Below are 19,436 nucleotides of genomic sequence, written 5' to 3'. Positions count from 1 at the left end.
TAAATAAATAAAACAAAGCAAAATAAAATAAACAAAACAAAATTAAAGGCAATAAAATTGAATATTTTTTTTAAAATTAAAACTAAATTAAACTAAATTTAACAATAAAAATAAAAAACTAAAAATAAAATAAATATGTATTCTGAAGCCCAGTTCTCTCACTAACATCTGATGTTTCACTAAAATCACAAAAGGAAGACTCACACAGGTGGTCCTTCAGAAAGCTCTAAAGAAGAAAAGTAAAACTCAAGTAAAATGCTCATCTTCTTCAGTTTGTTTTCAAGTTTCTGTTGATTCTGACGATTAAACCAGTTCTGTTCACGTTAAACATTATTTCTGCATCGTCTTCCATCACCTTCATCAAAATGAGAAACACATTTTCTTTCTATATCTTTTACTCCTGTGAGTGGTTTTACAAAATGTGCTCCTCGCACATATTGTAGATTATTTTGGCATCGATCCAACAAACCCCAGCAAATTCCTCATGAGGCAAAACAGTCTTGTTATGTTATTTGCCTGCATGCTTAAACTAAAAGTGTGAACAGGTGCACAAACCAGCTTCTGCTAGCGGGTCCCCTATCCTTTTCCTGTAACCGGCACATGGCATGTGTGATGCTTCTGTCCACAGTACTGTGTCAGCAGGGGGACAGGTGAGCAGTCTATGCATGCTATAGTCTATGGCACAGGTGTCAAACTCCAGTATCCTGCATGTTTTAGATATGTCCCTCTTCCATCACACCTGGTTCAATTAATGATCAGCTCATCATCAAGCTCTGCAGAAGCCTGATAATGATGGAATGCCTTCCAGGTGTGATGGAGGAGGGAAGTACCTAAAACATGCAGGATACCGGCCCTCAAGGACTGGAGTTTGACACCCCTGGTCTATGGGATATGTAGTCCCACAGGACGGTGGCAACAGCCACTTAGTCAAAGAAATGCTACTTCAACCACTGCTGATTCTTCATAAACAGCTTGTTTTCCTTCATACAGTGACACATCTTCTATAACATGTTTTATCATCGTGTTTTGACTTTATCCAGTTTTCATCTTAACAAAAGTAAATGTGAGATTCGCTCTGAATGATCTTTATCATAATTCTGAGTCTTGTATAATCTGATAATGAATAACATCATTTAAGGCTGAAATAAGATGATTATCAATTAAAACTGAAAAACACAAATATCTAAAAAACAAAACCCATAGATACATATAAATACATTATAGAAAGCATTACAGAGAAAATAAATCAAATTGATTATGAATTACTCCTTTATCAGTTAATGTAAAACTCCTTATTGAATTGAACATCTATATAAATATTTATGAATAAACTGTTGTAAAATGTTCCATATTTATTTACAAACAGAATCAAATGCAAAAACCATGTTAATATTTTATTAAACAATTGAGTAAAGATTTAATATTTACATATATGTACAATGAAATATGAAGATCTTATTTACAGGTTTATCCACCAACCAGAGTTCTGGACACGTGGACAGAAGTATGTGGACGGATGGACAGTCAGTCAGCAGGGTCTGTTTGTGTCATGATAAAACTGGATTTGTCTTTCTTTTATCAGAGCATGGGCATCTTCCATCCACGAAGTTGGTCTGTCTTTTTTCACAGTAAACTGGTTTCATTCTAAAGATCTGAGCAGGTTTTCATCAGAACTTGAATTATCATGTTTAAATGGTCGACTCTGGTCATTTATTTGAGTTTTCATGCAATTTTCTGCTTCTCTGAGCGAACATCGACACCAGCAGGTTTCTACATTTCATACTTTCATCAGTCATCTCTGTTCTCTTAAACACATGGTTCCAACATTAACGTTAGAGGATGAATGGCATTTCTAATGGTCACATGATCACATTAACCCCACCAAGTCCAGTAAATTCCAAACCTTTTCATCTCCCGTGTTCATCTGTTGGTGTCACGTGAAAGCACGTTGATCGTCTTCAACCTGAGGATTCACATCACTGATGTCAAACTCATTTTACTTCCGACCAACATAACATAGAAATAAAAATGACAAATCCACACTTTTTCGTGCAAAAAAAGTACATTTACATTGTGAAAATATTGTTTTACACAAAATGTGAATAACCTTAACATCCACCAACAACCCAAGATTTATTAAGAAAAATAAGTGAGTTTTCTGATAATTATTATTAATTAATGACAGTGATGAATGAGACCCAACCTGGAGTTTATTTAGTGAACCTGTTCAGACGTCGGTTCTACTGTTGAGACCAAACTCATTAAAAATGTCCAACATTGACCCAGTTCAGGCTTTAGTCATGTCTGGTTTCTGACGTCATCTGTTTGTTCATGGTTGATGTGAATTCTTGAACAGATGAACTTTGAATTTTCGACTAAAACCATTTGGACTTTTGTTTCCAGTTTCTGTCACGCTGTCGTCAGCTTCTGCTCTTAGACCTGGTGAATGGAACAGACCTGAATCCAAGTTTTAAAGGTTTTCTCCTGAAGCAGGGGTTTGTGTTTACAGTCTGTTTTAATCTGATGTAAAACTGCTCAGATTCTGATCTTTCATGTATTTAATATTTTATTTTTCAGAGTCTGAAGAACAAACCAAAGGCGTCATTAACTAAAACTGGACTATGTCATGAGTCATCAAACATGATTTGGTTCATTTCTTTTCCTCCAGTTTATTCATCAGGGTTTTTAATCTCAGAAACTTCTCACATTTGATAGACTCATCGGATCATTTGGCTGCTTTAACCCATGATGTGGTTTATGAATCAACAGAATCTCTGGTTGAGTTTTAACTTTAGATTGAAACCAAACAGGATAAAAAATCAACAATACTTGGATTCATCTGAACCTTTTAGGCAAACGTCTGCACATTCTAATCAAATATGAGACTGGTTGTTTTTTGTGGTAAATGTAACGTCTCCTAAAATACTTCAGATATTAATGTTTTCCCAGAATGCCACAGGCCTGCGTCAGACTCTGGTTTAGTGGATGAAACCAAAGACAAACACGCATCAAATGTCACATTTGTCACATTGAGCTGTAGTTGTGGACATCATGGCCAAGGTTGGGGTCATGTGATCATCTCTGGTCGTGCTGAGTTCCGCCTCCACCTGAACCTGCACACAAAACACAGACTCACCTGGACGTCACCGCCAAAAACGACCAGAGAACGAACATGAGTCCAGAGTCAAACTGAAGAATTAATTTGTTATAAGACAAGTGTGGAAGTGGGCGGAGCTTACTATTAGCCTCACCCCTCTTGCTCACTGACACCCCTGCCAGAGATTAATGGTGAATGTTACAGAGAATAGCAAACTAGATTCAACTAAATCACTCTCCTTTTTTGGTAGTTCAGTCAAACCAAGTTTTAACTCAGTCTGATTGCATTTTATCTGATGAATTGGATGAACAGTCTTCCAGAAATTGGTCAAAAACCTCAGACGGACAGAATTCCTACTATTACAAAACCCACCCCCATGGACAGGAGGGGGGTATAAAAGAAGAATAAGCTCATATTTTATGAAAGGATGAATATATGGAGAAACTGAGTTTATGAAAATAGAAATGAAAATGTACAAGACTCTTTCCTGATTAGATGTTGAAAAACCACCTAAAAAATGTAAATATGAAAGACGCAACAAGACAGAAGTAACATTAAGACACAAAACAAGAAGTTTTCACAAATGAGTTTCTCTTTTCTGACTGAAGTTTCTTTGGTCACATTTATGACTGATCCATTAAAGTGTGTTTTTTTTTTTTTTTTCATTTCTATATCTTAATGTTTGTCATACTTCTCTGGTTCTGTGTTAAACGTCACATATGTGATAAAAACAACAGGACACAAGTTTGACATGAGTCATAAAAACAATTCACTATTTATTTCCTTTCTCTTCAGCCAAACAAAAAGACACAGAAGAAATGATCCTTTCAATATTTAAGACTGACCAGAAACAAGGATAAAAAACAAACCTGTGACTAAAGCTCAACTGTTTGATGACGACTTGAAGAATAAACTGAAGGTCAGAGTCAACGTCAAGCAGGTCGACATGAGGCTGAAGCTAAAACCACCATCACCACTGGATTCTTTAAAGTATTTTCAGCTCTGAACCGACACCTCTAACCCTAAGCCCACCCGGACCGATCTTCACTCGCTTTTGTTCACCTCCGCTTCCCACTTCTCCAGGAAATCCCGCAAGTTGAGGTTGAACATGTCGATGCCTTTGGGTGACAGGTGGATGCCGTCGGCCCGATACAGGCCTGTGTTGGTTCCACAGCGGATGTTGTCGTGGGTCAGAGAGGCCCCGCCCAGCTCCGACACAATGCTGTGGATGCGGCGGTTCACCGTGGTCCGGACTAGGTCTACCTCGTAACTGTCGGGTGAGTGGCGCCACACCCTGCGGGGCAGAATATAGGACCAGACGAGCATGCAGCGGGGGAAGATGGTCCTCATGGACGTCAGGTCCCTCCTGACGGACGCCAGCAGGTCGGTGGGGCTGTCGGTGCTCAGGTCGTTGCCCCCCAGGTGCATGATGAGGATGTCGGGGTTGGGCCAGGTGACCTTCAGCTGGTGGAGCTGAGGCAGCAGCTGGGGCCACGTCATGCCCTGGACACCCTTCCACCAAAGTGCCATCTTGCGCGGATCCAGGTCCAGGTGAACACCTACCTCTGCAGACTTGGACCGAGACTCCGCCCAGTAAACCAGTGAGTGGCCGCAGATCCAGACATTCTTCTGCTCGCTGCCAATGGGCTTACCTACAAATGTTAACAAAACCATGTTAAGTCACATTTTACTAACCAACACCACTTCTATCAGCCTCAAAAACTACGACTATACAACAACAAACAGGCTGGTTTCACAAAGTCTGACATTGAGATTTTACCAAAGCTGAAAATCATCTGCAGATGGTCTTAGATTGAATTCCAGAAACGTCGACGGTGGACCGACGTCCAGATAAGGTGTGGTTATGTTTGGTTTGATATCCTGGATTTGGCTAAAGACTATTCCATCCTCTACAAGAACAGAGAAATGTGTCCATTTTCTTGAGGTGGAAACAATAAAGTTAGTTCTGTTCAGGACATTTCATACGTTACAAGAAACTGTAGAACTGGAAGTCCTCTGTTTTTCATTTTATCACTTTCCTCAGTCCGTCTGTGTTGATGTTACCTGTTCTCTCCTACATTTAAAACAGGTCTATATAGGCTAATTATTTTCACTGTGGTGCTGATGCAAATCTGTTGTTGGTCTCCTAGGCCTTCAATGACGGCTCACTGATGTTAATGTGTGTACGTGCTAATGCTAGATACTATTCATACGCGGATAATAACGCAAATTAACCTTTAACCATTTTTAACCAAACCCACTTCAAAGTTCTGGCCAATCAAACAGCAGCCGTCGGACACCACACAAGAAGATGATGAGGAGTCAAGAACAAGCTCAGAGAACAGAATGACGTTTCCTCTGAGCCCTGAACGGAGAACACATGTCTCTGTTCTGTCGGATGATGAAAGAACCTAAAAATCAGTGTTCTACGTGTGAAAACTACACTGCTGTTGACATGAAGATGCTAAATGTTGTTGGTTCCGGCAGGTCCAGTCCTCGTACCAGATCATCAACATCAGGTTCTATCCGACTCTTAATTCTGGATGTTTTCTGACATGTTTGTCATCGTCCAAGTCGTTGTCGTTTGGGTTCTTCACCTGTGAATATACGTCCGTCTGTCTGGATCAAGTCAGTCTGTCTTTATGAAACCAGCCTTAGTTTTTACAAACATCCTCCTCCTCGTGTTCCATACTCTCATATTATTCTAGCTACATTCTCACTAACATCTAAATATCTACTACAGTTTCATCATAGACTTTTACACCTTAACTCTTTTTCATGTAATAATGATCCGAGAACATCCTAAAATTAGACAGAGTTGGAAAATGTCACAGAACGATGTGGTCGATGTTTGTCCAGATGATAAACTGGCCTTTTCAGTAAATATTCACAACATCCGACTCATATAATGTTTAAAGAATGAAACAGTCACCTACCTTTACTGTCAAAACACTTTCAATCAAACCTTCATGAGTCACTTCAACAGAAAAACTCAAGTTTTCACTAAATCCTCAACAAGCTGGAATCAGATTTACTTTAGATTTTTGCCGTAGTGAACAACTTGGTTCATGTAGATCTATCATAACCAGGTTTACATAGAAACAAACCCAAAATTAAAGCCATTTGTTTAATTACTATCAGTTCAATTATTAATCACCTTATTCTCACTCATTTCTATTCATTTTCCAAAATGTGAAGTCCAGTACATCGTCCAGACAAAAGAAATAGAATTTAACATCAAACACTGAATTAAACATAAAAGTGTAAATTTAACATTTGCTTTCTCTTGTATCAGGTTAATTACAGATGAGCCATGACTGATCGTTTACACGAACTCACGTAAGAACACATGGCTTTTTATTTAATAATTACACCATTAATAAATATGTCAAACTACACTAGGTCAGTTCCATTTCTGTTCCTGACTCCGTGCTGGACCTCATTGTCTTCAGACTTGTCTATAGTGGTCTAAACTGGTCACACTGGTATTTACCTGAGCAGGTTATGTAACGGTAAAGATGGAGCCTCAGAGGATTTATTTATGCAAAACGAAGGAGGAACGCAGACGAACTACGGTTTACGCCGATAAACACGGTCTGAAACACGTATGAACCTGTCAGCGTCAGATTCACGATGAGAGGGAAATCATATCTTCATCACGTCTTCAAGTCCAAAGAGTGACACGAGATTAGACCCGTGGACGTGAAATGAGCTCAAACTGGTCCTAGTTGTGATTATAATCAAGTCTGTAGCATTTAACTGAAAGGAAACTGTACCAATTATTTTTGCCTGTACTTTGTGACGATGCTTTGTACAAAAACAGTGATGTCTACAATACCTGAAGGAACCTCAGCCACGTGGAAAACTTCAACTTTAGAAAAACATTGATGATAAAAAATACAAACCACTTAATTAAATGAAGACTCTGAAGTCAAACAGTCATCCTGTCATTTCTGAACACATTACACTTTATGTAAATTCTGTCTTCGACACCATGAACTCTATGTATGTTCTGAGTCCATGTTAACCGATTCTACGTTAAAGCAGATTTCATCCATGTTACATTTGTTCTTACGCCAGAGTTTGTCGGCGTGACATTAACCAGACACTGGACCCAGAAAACATTAGTGATGGGAAATTCAATTCTTTGTACTGACTAAAGTTTATATGAGTGACTCAAAGAGAATCAGGTTTTTGAGTCTGTGAGTCAGTCACACAGGCTCCACCCACTCCCAGTCCCTGCTGACTCATACCAGTAAAATTACTGGTTACATCTGTGACACAAACATAACGTATATCGTGAATAATTTCTTTCTACGCTGTTGCTCAGAAACTCAGACTTTAGCCCAATCCCAATTCACCCCTTACCCCTACCCCTCCATTTTGTGTGTTCATGTGAAGGGGTAGGGGTGTCCCGATTCTCCATGAGTCAGTGAGGAAGGGCTAAGGGGTAGGGGCTGTTTGGCCCTTGAAACTGAGATTTTTTAGGACCACACTACAAATGGAGGGGTATGAGATATTTCCCATAATTCTGTTTGAATCATCGGCAAGATTCAAGTAAACACAACTAAAAAGTGTAGCAGTGTGATGAAAAACACAAATGTAAGTACTTTCTCCATAAATTACTGAATAATTTGATCATCCATTTAATGCCTTTTTCATGTATTATAGATCGCATTTCTGCAGTTTGCAGTTGATAGCCGTAAAAAGATGCCCAACACCCATGCAACAGACATGGTTACAGCTGCTGACAGCATGGCGTAGTCTTTTGCCAACAAAGTTGTCGCATCTGTTTATAGTGGTATTGATGGTCTCGAAGGGTTGTCCCATTTCACAGGGGAATGTTTCAACCCCTACCTATTGCAACTCCGTTTCAAGGGGTAGTGCCAAATACAAGGGCCAAGGGGTGAATTGGGCCTTTAACTCAGGCAGGTGAGCGCCTCCCTGGAGGTGAACGTCAATTCAATCATCCACAGATCATAAAAGAGTTAAAAGGGGCAGTTGAGTTGAAACAGGGTTAATACAGCAATTAACCTGATGTATTTATACAAATGCAGCTGTACAGTAGTGACATGCCATCGGGTCTCTTCTTTTCTGTTAACCAACTAGCATTAGCATGGACGAGTCAGTGAAAGAGTTAATACAGATGAGGAATCATGACTCACGACTCTGTAAAATGACTCACGAATTTTAAATTACAGGACTCACACATCACTAGTAAACATTAAAACACGAACAGGACGGTGCAAAAACACCTAAAGTCAGCGTTGCTAATAAATGATGACATGCAGAAAGATGAACCAGATAAAAACACCGAACAGAAGTTACAGTGAACTAATGAGTCTACACATCTGACGCACAAACGCTGATGCATGACACCAATAAACAATATTAATAATTCAAATCCATTATTAAATAACATATGAGACAGTGACAGAACCGTGGTTTGATCTGATTGGACTAAACTATGGACACGGAACCGCCCCCTACATGATGATGGAACCGTAGTTTGATCTGATTGGACTACACTATGGACATTGAACCTACCCCTAGATGGTGACGGAAGCCTTCAACGTCAGCTTCCTGATCTGACACTAGGTGGACTGATTTCATTGGTCGAATCTACTGCATAAACTGACAAACCTTCAGGTGATGATTATCTTTGTGAGTCTGTGTTAATCCAACATTAATTTGATGCTAAACGGGGCCATGGTATGGCAGTATTAAAACACTGGAGAGTGGAAACATGAACGTGTTGCTTAAAAAATACACAATTAATGTGTTCCCTCTAGAACGTGTCCTGTGAAATGTCACAACACATAGATATGAGGGTTTCTCTAATAAAAACAGATTAGACATTTAGCTGATTTTGTTGAATAATCGTCTTCCTATATGTCGTCACAAATCGTATCTCTTTTTTTTAAATCTCAGAGAAATGAGTACATAACAACAAACCCCTCAATTCTGTTTTATGTATCATTAAAATATTAGATGACTAGGAAAAAAAACAGTCCATTATTCTAACAGATCATTAATCAGACTAAAGTGTGATCATTTTACATGAGCAGTGTGAATAGAATAGAAGAGACTTGACTTACCCTGAACAGCTTTATTACTAATGGGAGCACCGGTCGGTCTAAAATATTAAATATCCTTCAGACTGGACGTGAAACAAACCTCTGTAGACAATAAACCATTCAACGTGCGTCAGCGTTGAGTCTGCTAGTGAAGGTTCAGTAAACTCGGAGGTCTTTCATGAACATGGCTTAGATCAGAATAAGTGTGACACACTGAACGTCACCTGAATGAATGTATTAAATACCATAATAATACACATGCATGGAGATACAAATGTTAAGAAGAACCGGGAGAACCCACTCCTACAATGAAGCAACTTCTGTTACGCCTTCAGATACGTCAACGCAGAAATCAGTGCTATTTACATCAGCTTTAAAGGGAAATCTAGATGGTGTCATCTAGAAAAACTGAACCCTGGACAGTTTAAGCCATGTCTGTGAAAGGCCCGAGACTGAAAATATCTAAAATGAGTCCAAAACTGTCTGGTCACATGTTTAAGTATGAGCTGAATGTCACGACCTCCATGGTGGCAAGTTAAGACTAATTTAGTCTAAGTTTAACGACAGTAGACTGGAGTTAATGTGGAACTATCACCTGGTGCTACCAATTGTAGGATTTGTATTTAAGCAATAAAATGTTCTTTAATGGTGATAAATATCAGACCAAATATAACCCAGAACTGATGCTTAAAGCTCGTTCAGGTTTGGATTTAATACGTAAATACGTAGTTTCCCTGTCATTTCTTCATCGACAGGTCGGATTCTATTTCTTTACATCAATGATTCTTATTAAACAAAAACATATGAAACTTACCATTTGGACTGAGGAGATGGAAACATGAAGATGACCTACATGAGTAAACGCAAACTGGATTTAATCTGACCTATGTGTAAAAACAATATCTGACTCAAAACACTGCAATCAGACACTAAACAGTATAAAAACAATAACTTTTACACAAAAAAAATTAAACTTACAACTGGTACTCAAATGAAATCCAGTATTTTTAACATTATACATGTCTATCTAACCTTCTAACATTGTCCTATTATTAGAAACGTCTTCTAGACCTGAATGTTTTCCTCTAAATCTAGTTAAAGTCAAAAAATGAAAATGAAGATGTTACTTTGCAGTTGGCTTCTTCTCTTGATCACGGTAACAACACTGCCCTGAACTGAACCTTCACCACAGGGTTCAGGGTCCAGAGTCCAAGGTTCAGGGTCCAGGGTTTCTGCAGGTTTCACTAAGTTAATACTGTTCAGACCATTATCAACCTGATTCACACTCATTTCACTCGCACAGACGAGGTCTCGATAAAATCGTAAAATAATCATAAAACGACTTCTTTACATGTGAAAGTCTGAGTGCTCAGGTTAGGGTTTAGGACCCTAACCCTAAAGAACCCTGATCTGCAGGTTACTGGAGAGTGGCTCCATTTGGAAGGAGAATTGGTTCTCCATGACCCCTGACCCTAATGTCACTAGATCTAAAACAAATAACTAAGCAGAAAAAACAAAGGCTAAACTATCAGTGAACCAAAAATTAACTGGACTAAAAAAATATAATGAAAAATTCTTTTATTTTCAGTTTCCACTTGTTAAAGTTTTCACTTTAGCTCTGGTTCCTAAATGCAAGTAAAACTAATCCTTAAAAAAAAAAAAACATAACATGCGTGCGCTTGAAAACCCTCGGCCTGACTTATCAAGTACACTACTGCCACCCACTGGCCTGACTTATAAGTGCATGCCAAAGTTTTGGACAGACGGACGGATAGACGGAGGGACAGACGAACGACCAACTGATGACAATACCCTGTGGCTAGTGTGGCCGAGGGTAGAAACTAGAAGTAAACTGAAACTGAAAGAATAAATAAAACTACTGAACATAACCAGTAAAACTGTGAAACACTTCAGTCACTCACTGGAGTTGTATTGAATGCAACATTACAGAACCTGCAGAAACCCTGGGCTCAACGCGGGTTCAATGCTTGTTCAACGCAGGTTCAGCGCGGGTGCGAGACGTGGCGGTGAATATGTCGATCGTGTATTTCTTGTCAAACTCCAACCAGATGACGCTGTTAGTGTGAAAGCACACAGCGGAAACACCAATATACGTTCAGTTCTACTTTCCAGGAACAAAACCTTCTTCATGTGATGGTCGACCTCTATCAAAACTGAAACAAGAATAAACCATGAACAGGCGACAAACATCTGATTAACAGAGTTGGAGCTGAAAACCCAAACTAGCTCTGATTTATGAGAAACTACAGGCAGATGACCTGACGGAGAAGCGTCCAACATAATTTCACATTTCCACTACATACACCAGGTTCTACACATGGTTAAAGTTCCGTCAGCTCCTCACCAAAACCTGGACAACCGGATGGGAGGAAAATCTGCTTATATACTGGTCTAAACAAAGAAAAACAAAAAAGAAACCAGAGCTTTTATCCCTCGTCTTAGCTGTTGAGTAAAGATCAGGACATGCAGGATCAATCTGTGCAACGTTCAGTCATCTACATCTAAAATCTGATGAGTAACAAAGACTTTAACCCTACGATTCCACGTAAAGACAGAAGGTTAAACATCAATGAAAGACGCTTGGATACCTGGACTGATCTCTGCACCATCTTTGTTCTTCTCTTGTTTTTTGCGTTGATATTCAAGCTCTCTCTTCTCCATCACCCTCTGGTTAAACAAATCCGTCTGCAAAAACACAAATCTCATCAACATCCACAGAACAAACACGTAAAGCTTCAACGTTTTCCTCCAATGCTAAATAAACTCCTTATTCTGATGAGACATCACTCCTCAGCTTTATCCATCTCCACCTCTGGTAATAAGAAGGTCTGTTTGTGAATCTGTCATACATTGAACTGAACCAGGGATTTTCATTTTTGTTAATTTTATAACCGTTGCAAAAAGTGTTGTTCAAGTTAGATGTTGAAGCCAAGGTACTAGTGTTGAAAAACTTCAACACCAACTGGCCCTACCATCGTGGAAGAAGGTCATTAGGATGTGAGACAATCGTGGTTCCACCTCCACCCACGGTTGAAGACACATCTTTATCAGTTTTTTTGGGGCAGATGTGGTACATCCTGCCACATTCTGATTCAGAAAACATCTCTCTGTCCTACCCCCACCCACAACCTGTTGACATGTGTAGACTGCTGGTCTTACCTTTTCTGTCTGGAGGGTCTTGGTTTCGTCTTCCGTCTCTGTTGAGGCTTGAGGTGTGGAGGTGGAGGGTAAACTGAACTGGACAGATTTAACCGGTTTGGTAGGAGGTTGCACTGCCAGAGATTTCACTGTCTCAATCACCTTCAGACATCTGGCCACCGTTGTAGAAATGGCTGCCTCTTCATTGCTTGAGGAAGTTGATGTTGCTGGTGTTGATGATGGAGCAGTTGCAGCTGTGGGTGGAAGTTGTGAACTACCAGAGGAAGCGGTGGGAGGAGCTGTTGAGGACTGACCAATGAATGGAAAGATATGACCGGAGGTGGGAATGAATGGAGGCTGTCCAGGAGGACGCCGGGGGGGAGGACCAGGCGGAGGTCCTGGAGGAGTCTGCAGAGAAGCGCGGCGTGGTGGAGGCCCAGGAGGAGGTCCTGGAGGAGGCCTGGTGAGTTTCGGAGCTGGTTCAGCAGGTGTAGTTGGTGTTTGAGTCAGAGATGAGGAGCTCTGTGAGGAGGGGGGTGCATCCAGGGACCAGCTCAGTGATGGAGGTAGGTGTTTGTACTGGGTGGGTGGCGATCCAGGAGGAGGTTTGGGTGCTGGAGCAGTGGTGGAAGTACCACCCATCGTCCTGGTGAGATTCTGCAATTGTTGTGCCTTCTGCAGCACCTCCAACTCCTGCTGATCCAGGAATCCTTCATACTCGTTGACCACCTTATGCCTTGGCTCCAAACTGGAGGACCTGGCAGGAGATGGGGAATGGGTACGATCCGATTCAACAGAACCAGTTCTAGGGGTTCTTTGTTCTTCTCTCTGAATGTCTCTTTCTGCAGAGGTGGACTTGGGGCTGTAGATCGCCTCCTGGGTTCGACTGGACAGTTTGGACATGTCTCCTGTGCTGAGTTTGAGGCCGATGGTTCGGAGCAGACTCTGGATCTTGTCGTAAGGTTCCTCGGTGTTGCTCAGTTCCTTGGTTATTCTTTCAGCTGAGGAGGATTTAGGGCTACGTGGTTTCAGTTCCATTTCGTGAGGTAAATTCGTGCTTGCTTGTTCTTGAGTCAAACCTACAATCCTGGAGAAACCCCTGCCATCTTGGAGGGCTCGTTCATGAGGTAAGAGGTCATCATGAACGATGGGTTCCGATACTTTCCCAGTGTCTGTCTTCTTTTTATTTAACATGTCAAGGAAACGATCCAGGGGCGGTTTCTCAACTGGAGGTGGTGTTGTATTTTTAGGTTTGGGGGATGGACTTCGAGGAGGAGAATCTGCCGGGGATGGGGGTCTGAAAGGAGGTCCAGCAGAAGGACGTGCGCTGAGGTTCTGGGTGGAGGAACCAGGAACTGGGGTGGACTGGGAATCTGGTGAAGATCTGCGGGGTTCTGGAGACTGGCTCCGTTTGGAAGGAGGATATGGATGGGTGTATCGTCTGTCTGCATAGAGTGGGTCAGAGTAACGATCATCATAAGGTTCATCATACACGTCATAGCGATCGGTGTAGCTGTGACTGGTAGCAGGAGGGGCACCATAAGGACCTTCAGAATAAACATGACTCTCATAAGGCCGGTCACTGAAGGGTCGCTCACTGTAAGACCTGTCAGGGTAGGGATGGCTGGTATAGGGATCGCTGTACCGTTTAGCGTATGGGTCACTGTACCGGTGGTCTTGGTAAGGACGGTCATAATACGGATCATCATAGGGTTGAGGAGGTCGGTGGTGATACTCGGGACCTTCTGGCCGTTTCTTCAGGATGGACCGCACAGGTTGATACTCTGTTAGTGGGATGGCAATCCTCCCATGGTCGTAGTCAATGCAGGTCCTCTGGCCTGGGTCCATGCCTCGGGGGTCTACCAGAGACTTCTTGTAGGCAATCATTTCGTTGAGCTCCTCCAACTCACGCTTCTTCCTCGCCAGCTCATCGTCCATGAGTCCAGGTCTTCTGGAGGGAGGAGGGCTGAACTCCTTCCTCCTCCGGTGACTGTCTTCCCGCTCCCTGCTGCTTTTGCTCCTCCTCTTGCCAGATCGATCCTTGCTCCTTTCTCGGCTCTGACTCCTGCTGCGAGTCCTGCTTCGACTCAAGCTTCGGCTCCTGGTCCGTCTGCTCCGCTTCTCTCGGCTATGGCTTCTGCTTCGGCGGCTTCTGCTGCCTTTACGATCGCGGTCGACGCTAGGGCTGCGTTTCCGTTTGGTTACTCGTCCAAACTGGTCTCTGTGTGGACTCCTGCTACTGCTCCGAGTCCTTCCTCTGCTCCTGCTGCGACTCCTGCTCCTGCTGCTGTAGCGCCGCCGGGTGGCGCTGTATTCCCTTCTGCTCCGGCTGTCCTGCGCTCTCAGGCTCTTCACCACGGCTTTCAGCTTGTCGGTGTCTGGTTTGTCCTTCCTGAAATGTACAAGACCTTCATGTTGCTGGTTTTGATTCTCTGGGTCAAAACAAAAACCTTATAAACAGAATAACAGAATAGCAGTCATGGTCTGATGTGAGGTTTACAGGCGATTCAGAGCAGGAGGCAGATAACGACACGAGACCTTAAATCAATCTCCTATATCACCATGATGACATACAGTTAATAGAATAAAACTCACCACGCTCTTAGTGGCGAGTTTTCATATAACGATTGTTTAGTCTCTATTTTATATATATATACATATATATATATATATATATATATATATATAATTAATTTCTATTACTTTGCATAACAGAAACATGGTTTAATGGATAAAACTCACTCTGTTACTTCTGGTTTTGTCAGCTTGATGGTCATCTAGAGGCAAAAAACACAAAGTCAGAGAAGGATCATCAACAAACCAACAGAACTGAGAACAGCCATCATTTAGGTCATTACATGAAACTAGAACAGTCACTGAGTAAATAATCAGTTTTAACACACAGTTCACAGGCACTGTAGGCTGAACTAACAGTCTTTATATTTCCATCATTAAAGCCCAAAGCCTACGGAGCCAAAACAAGTAATTCAATGTTTAATGTTGAAAATAAAATTTTGCTTTGAAAACACACCCTCAAACTGAAAAAAGAAACATTGGCATTGAAAAAATGGTATTGTAAAATAAATTGTAATGACATCATGTAGCAGGGCTCTACTTGTAAACTCAATAATATGACTAGTCAGAAAAAACAAAGGATAAAGGTCTTCCTTTAAAGGCTTTTTATTCCAATCCTCCCAAACCCAGTGACAGCTATTTACGTAATATTAACGTGGACAAACAGTGACATCAAATAAAAATATGATTTTCAACATTATGAATGACAGTACCTGTTTTGATGCCTTTACAGTTTTTTTTTTTAAATACAAGTTTTTCAGTGCCAATGTTTCTCTTTTCAGTTTCAGGGTGTGCTTTCAATGCCAAATTTTCTTTTCAAAAATCAAACATTAAAGTCCTCGTTTTGGCTCCATAAGTTCCATCCGATCCTCACCTTTCCTTTGTTGGCTCCAACTCCGCCCAGTTTCCTGGTTGGAAGGAAGACGCTCTCAGTGTAGCGCTTGATCCGGATCGCCTGGTTCCCGCCCTCCGCTGTCTCATGCTGGAAGAAACAAACACTATGAACAATGGAGAAAACACTACCGTGTTTATGGAATCATAACCTGAAGTAAAATTGTTGTCAAACCTCCACGTCAGTCACATGTTGTATTTCTCAAACTGAGCCAACATCAGTGATGCTTTCATTTTCATTTCACAGTAAATGTTTATTTATGTCATTTAACCAATAAATGACCTAAATGTGTTTATTTTTTGTATATTAACATGTTTTAATTAGATTCATGGATGGAGTAAATCAGAATGAGGATGGACAACTGCAGTTGTGGACGTTCTGTGGAGAAGCAGGAGAACCGGGCTGTAATGGTCTGGACTTTTGTGTCTCTGCGAGTTAACCTTCTGTATTTTAACTGTCAATGTCAAAGAGCAGCTCAAACATCAAGACTGTCAAACAGAAGGAAACTCACTGGGACAACGCTGAACTCCACTTTCTCGTTGAGCTCCAGTTTCTTCCTCTCAATCACCTCCGACATGTGGAAGTAGAGCTGAGGGTTCTGACTGCATTTGATGAGGCCCGAGTCGGACAAGAACTCGATGACGATGCCCTGAGAACCAACAAAACCACCAGTGACCACGAGTGAAGACAAACTCTGAGACAGCAGTGTTTCAGGATTAACGTCTCACATGTCGACGCTGTTCAGTTGATTCTTCGAACGAATCGGGCAGAATCTCCACGTATGTTGCCCGTTCCACCTTAGTGTTTTGGTTTGTGGCGATGTTAAAGCGAACCTGCAGACGAGGTGAGAAGGAGGGAGAAACATCAGGACTGGAGGAGAATGAGCCTCAGATCCAGGATCAGCTGAACTCCAGTCGGTAACATACATGTTCTAAGGTCCAGTGGAAGGTTTGGACATGGACGAATTAAATGTGATCAAATACGTCTAAGATCTGACAGATTCCACTTAACCCTGTGTTAGTCCCTTGGGGTGTTTTGTCACCCCAATTTTGCTCAAGTGCTCATAATTTCTAGCTGGCAACTTCTTTCTTTTTCTCCCTCCTAGTACTCTTCTAACTCAACGAGAGTGTATCACATGTAGTGTGGCGCAGTTGTGGCTCAGTTGTCCTTGGAGGTAGATGTCGCTTTGGCCTTCAGTCACCCCACCAGACTAAAACAGGTATTTTTTTATGATTTATATATAATTACATACAATTCATATGTAGATATAATTACATATTATGTATCGGTAGCCTACTCTGTAATATAAATATGAAATAAAATGCTACTTGTGGTTATTGTGTTGAAGCACACCATTATTATTATTATTTATTGTATTATGTCTTATCAATATCAACCAGCTACAAGCAATTCAAATTATTCAACAGGGATTGTAGTTATATCCTGAACTAGCAGTATGACTATATTTTACATAAAAATAACACTATGATCATTTTTGTATTGGGGTGTGTAAACACCTCAGGGGACTACTCATGTTTGGAATCCCCAACAGACTAACGCAGGGTTAATGAGCTGCAGAACCGAGGCATCCAGGACATTGGACCATGAACGCCTTCAGGTCTGAAACACGTCAAGTTCCCTTCATCTTCAACTTGTTGCGGTTAAAATGCACATTTGTGTCCGTCCTCACCTTGTCTCCGTCCAACATGGTGGCAGTGGTCATAAGGTCTTCGGGACCGAACGGCAGCTGTTTCTGTTGTCCATCGATGGTCATGACCAGACGGCCCAGGTCAGAGGTCAGCTGAGCCTTCATCACAACCTCATCCTCCTCCTCCTTCTTGATCTTCATCTCTTTCTGCTCTTCACCTGCCGCAGGTTTCCACTCGTCCTCTTTCTCCTCTTTAATCTTCACCTGCCAGAGAAAATATTCATATTTTAATGTGTATTTCATGGTGAGGAACAGAACTCAGATGGACGTTAATGTTTGGAGGTTCTGATACAGGCCGTCTGATTGGACAGACTGTATGTCTACCTGTTGGAGGGCCGTCTGTCCGTTCAGAGCTCCTCCTTCTCCTCCTGACTCCTCGGTTTTGTTGTGTGGTTCCTTCTTCATCTCTTTCTGTGGATGTTTGCCGATAGCTTTGAGGACGGTTCCCTCAAATCGGTCTTTGCTGATCTCGTCCTGGGAGTCGGGGGCTCTCATCTTGAAACCGAACGGCGTCCACTGTGGAAATATCACACATGGTTAAAACAAATACTGGACAAAGCTCCGCCTCCATGCTCTGCCCGGTTGTCTGGTTCTGACCTTATGTTGGGCGGCGGCAAGCGCTGCTGCTACCTCCTCCTTCTTCTTCCTCTCTGCCTCTTTGCACTGCTCCTCCTCTTCCTCCTCCTTCTTCCTCCTTCTCTCATCCTCCTCTTGTTTCCTCTTGTCCTCCCCCTCATTCTCCTTCATCTTCTTCTTTTCTCCTCCTCCTCACATCTCTTCTTCTGCTCCTCCAGGATCTTGTCGTTGACCTTCCTGGTCCTCATCAGACGGATCGCTCTCTTCTTCAGCTGAACCTACAGACGACCAGGTCATGAACAAAACATATCCCTCGGCCCAATATAGTGTAAGATTCTGTTGAAACTTATTACGCTGTAATTTAGACAGGTCACCATTTGACCTTGAAAAAGTAGATTAAGGTGACCTATTTTCGCTAGGCTTCTGCTCCATGCCAAGATGCATCAACAGTATAAATCTGGTGCAGATATCTCATTGCATTCTTCAGATAATGCGATTATGTTGTTGAATGGACAGACAGATGACAGAACAATTACAATACCCCTTCGGCCATTTCAGCCACAGATTCACCTAAAAGAAAAACTTGTTTATTACATGAAATAAAAACAGAAATGAGGACAGATCCCAAATTACAGAACAGACTAAACCTCAATCCCAAACCTTGTTTCATCTCTATTTCATAGATCAGAGTCTGTTTTCATGAGCACTAATTGCTGTAAAATGAAAATCAAATGACTGCTTGTTTTATGTTTTAACACCTTTCATTATAATAAAATCTATCAGCGATGAGCGATGGTGTGGCCTGTCGTTGGGCAAATATCAGACTCACCTGGGCCACCGTGAACTCCACCTCTTTGTGGATGTCTTCACTGCTGAACTCTGTGTCACTGAAGTTTTCAAGGATGTCGAAGGGAAGTTCCCCATGTTCGTCCGAGTTGACGATTCCTTCTTCAGCTCCCAGAAACGTGATGATGCCCTAAAAACAAAACCAAGAAAGGAGGAGGATGATCAACACACAGGGGAACTAGGGGGATGCAGAGTCTGACCTGAACCCAGAGTAGGGTTTCTGGAAGACATTCTCAGTTAATGCTAGGTATCATACATTCGCCTTTTGATTTTAAGGTTAATTTTGTTCATATTCTCAGTTAAAACATTTATGAAATGGTTCAGTGTGTGTTTGTGTTCTGATTATTAAAACATGTTTTCATCCCACTGAAGAAAATGAACAAAATAAAAACTAAGGTATAAATAAGAGACCATTTTAAACTTGACAAGTTTTTATTCTCGTCTCTTACCAATTTTATCTCATATTTTTTATGTAAAATAAGACGTAAAATATATTACATCTTTATG

General features: G+C 41.4%; 1 protein-coding gene across 4 annotated transcripts; it reads right to left on the bottom strand.

Moving 5' to 3' along the window:
* Positions 1 to 1,373: 1,373 nt before the first annotated feature.
* LOC115434304 (serine/arginine repetitive matrix protein 1) lies at positions 1,374 to 19,049 on the bottom strand. 4 transcript variants are annotated; one of them, XM_030156182.1, is made up of 11 exons: positions 18,913 to 19,049; positions 18,105 to 18,361; positions 17,832 to 18,023; positions 17,490 to 17,714; positions 16,528 to 16,632; positions 16,311 to 16,448; positions 15,782 to 15,889; positions 15,076 to 15,110; positions 12,355 to 14,725; positions 11,784 to 11,880; positions 1,374 to 3,113 (listed from the first exon to the last, which is right to left on the bottom strand). In XM_030156182.1, the coding sequence occupies exons 2-11, from the start codon at positions 18,252 to 18,254 to the stop codon at positions 3,076 to 3,078; spliced, it is 3,459 nt and encodes a 1,152-aa protein (XP_030012042.1). In that variant the 5' UTR covers positions 18,255 to 18,361; positions 18,913 to 19,049; the 3' UTR covers positions 1,374 to 3,075. The 4 variants fall into 4 exon arrangements, with proteins under 4 accessions (XP_030012042.1, XP_030012039.1, XP_030012040.1 ...); XM_030156179.1 differs by having other exon boundaries at positions 1,382 to 4,749; XM_030156180.1 differs by having other exon boundaries at positions 1,382 to 4,749; positions 17,490 to 17,711.
* Positions 19,050 to 19,436: the final 387 nt, after the last annotated feature.

Source organism: Sphaeramia orbicularis, chromosome 15, assembly GCF_902148855.1.
Source record: "Sphaeramia orbicularis chromosome 15, fSphaOr1.1, whole genome shotgun sequence".
In the NCBI taxonomy this organism is placed as follows: domain Eukaryota; kingdom Metazoa; phylum Chordata; class Actinopteri; order Kurtiformes; family Apogonidae; genus Sphaeramia; species Sphaeramia orbicularis.
This window is presented reverse-complemented; position numbering and strand designations above follow the sequence as displayed.

Excerpts from the sequence above, each read along its gene's own strand:
- LOC115434304 (XM_030156179.1), bottom strand. The coding sequence starts at position 18,254 with ATGAAGGAGAATGAGGGGGAGGACAAGAGGAAACAAGAGGAGGATGAG. Across the intron at positions 16,449-16,527 it reads CAACTGAACAGCGTCGACAT|GGCATCGTCATCGAGTTCTT; the intron begins GTGAGACGTTAA and ends GTTGGTTCTCAG. Across the intron at positions 4,750-11,783 it reads TGGTGCAGAGATCAGTCCAG|GTAAGCCCATTGGCAGCGAG; the intron begins GTATCCAAGCGT and ends TAACATTTGTAG.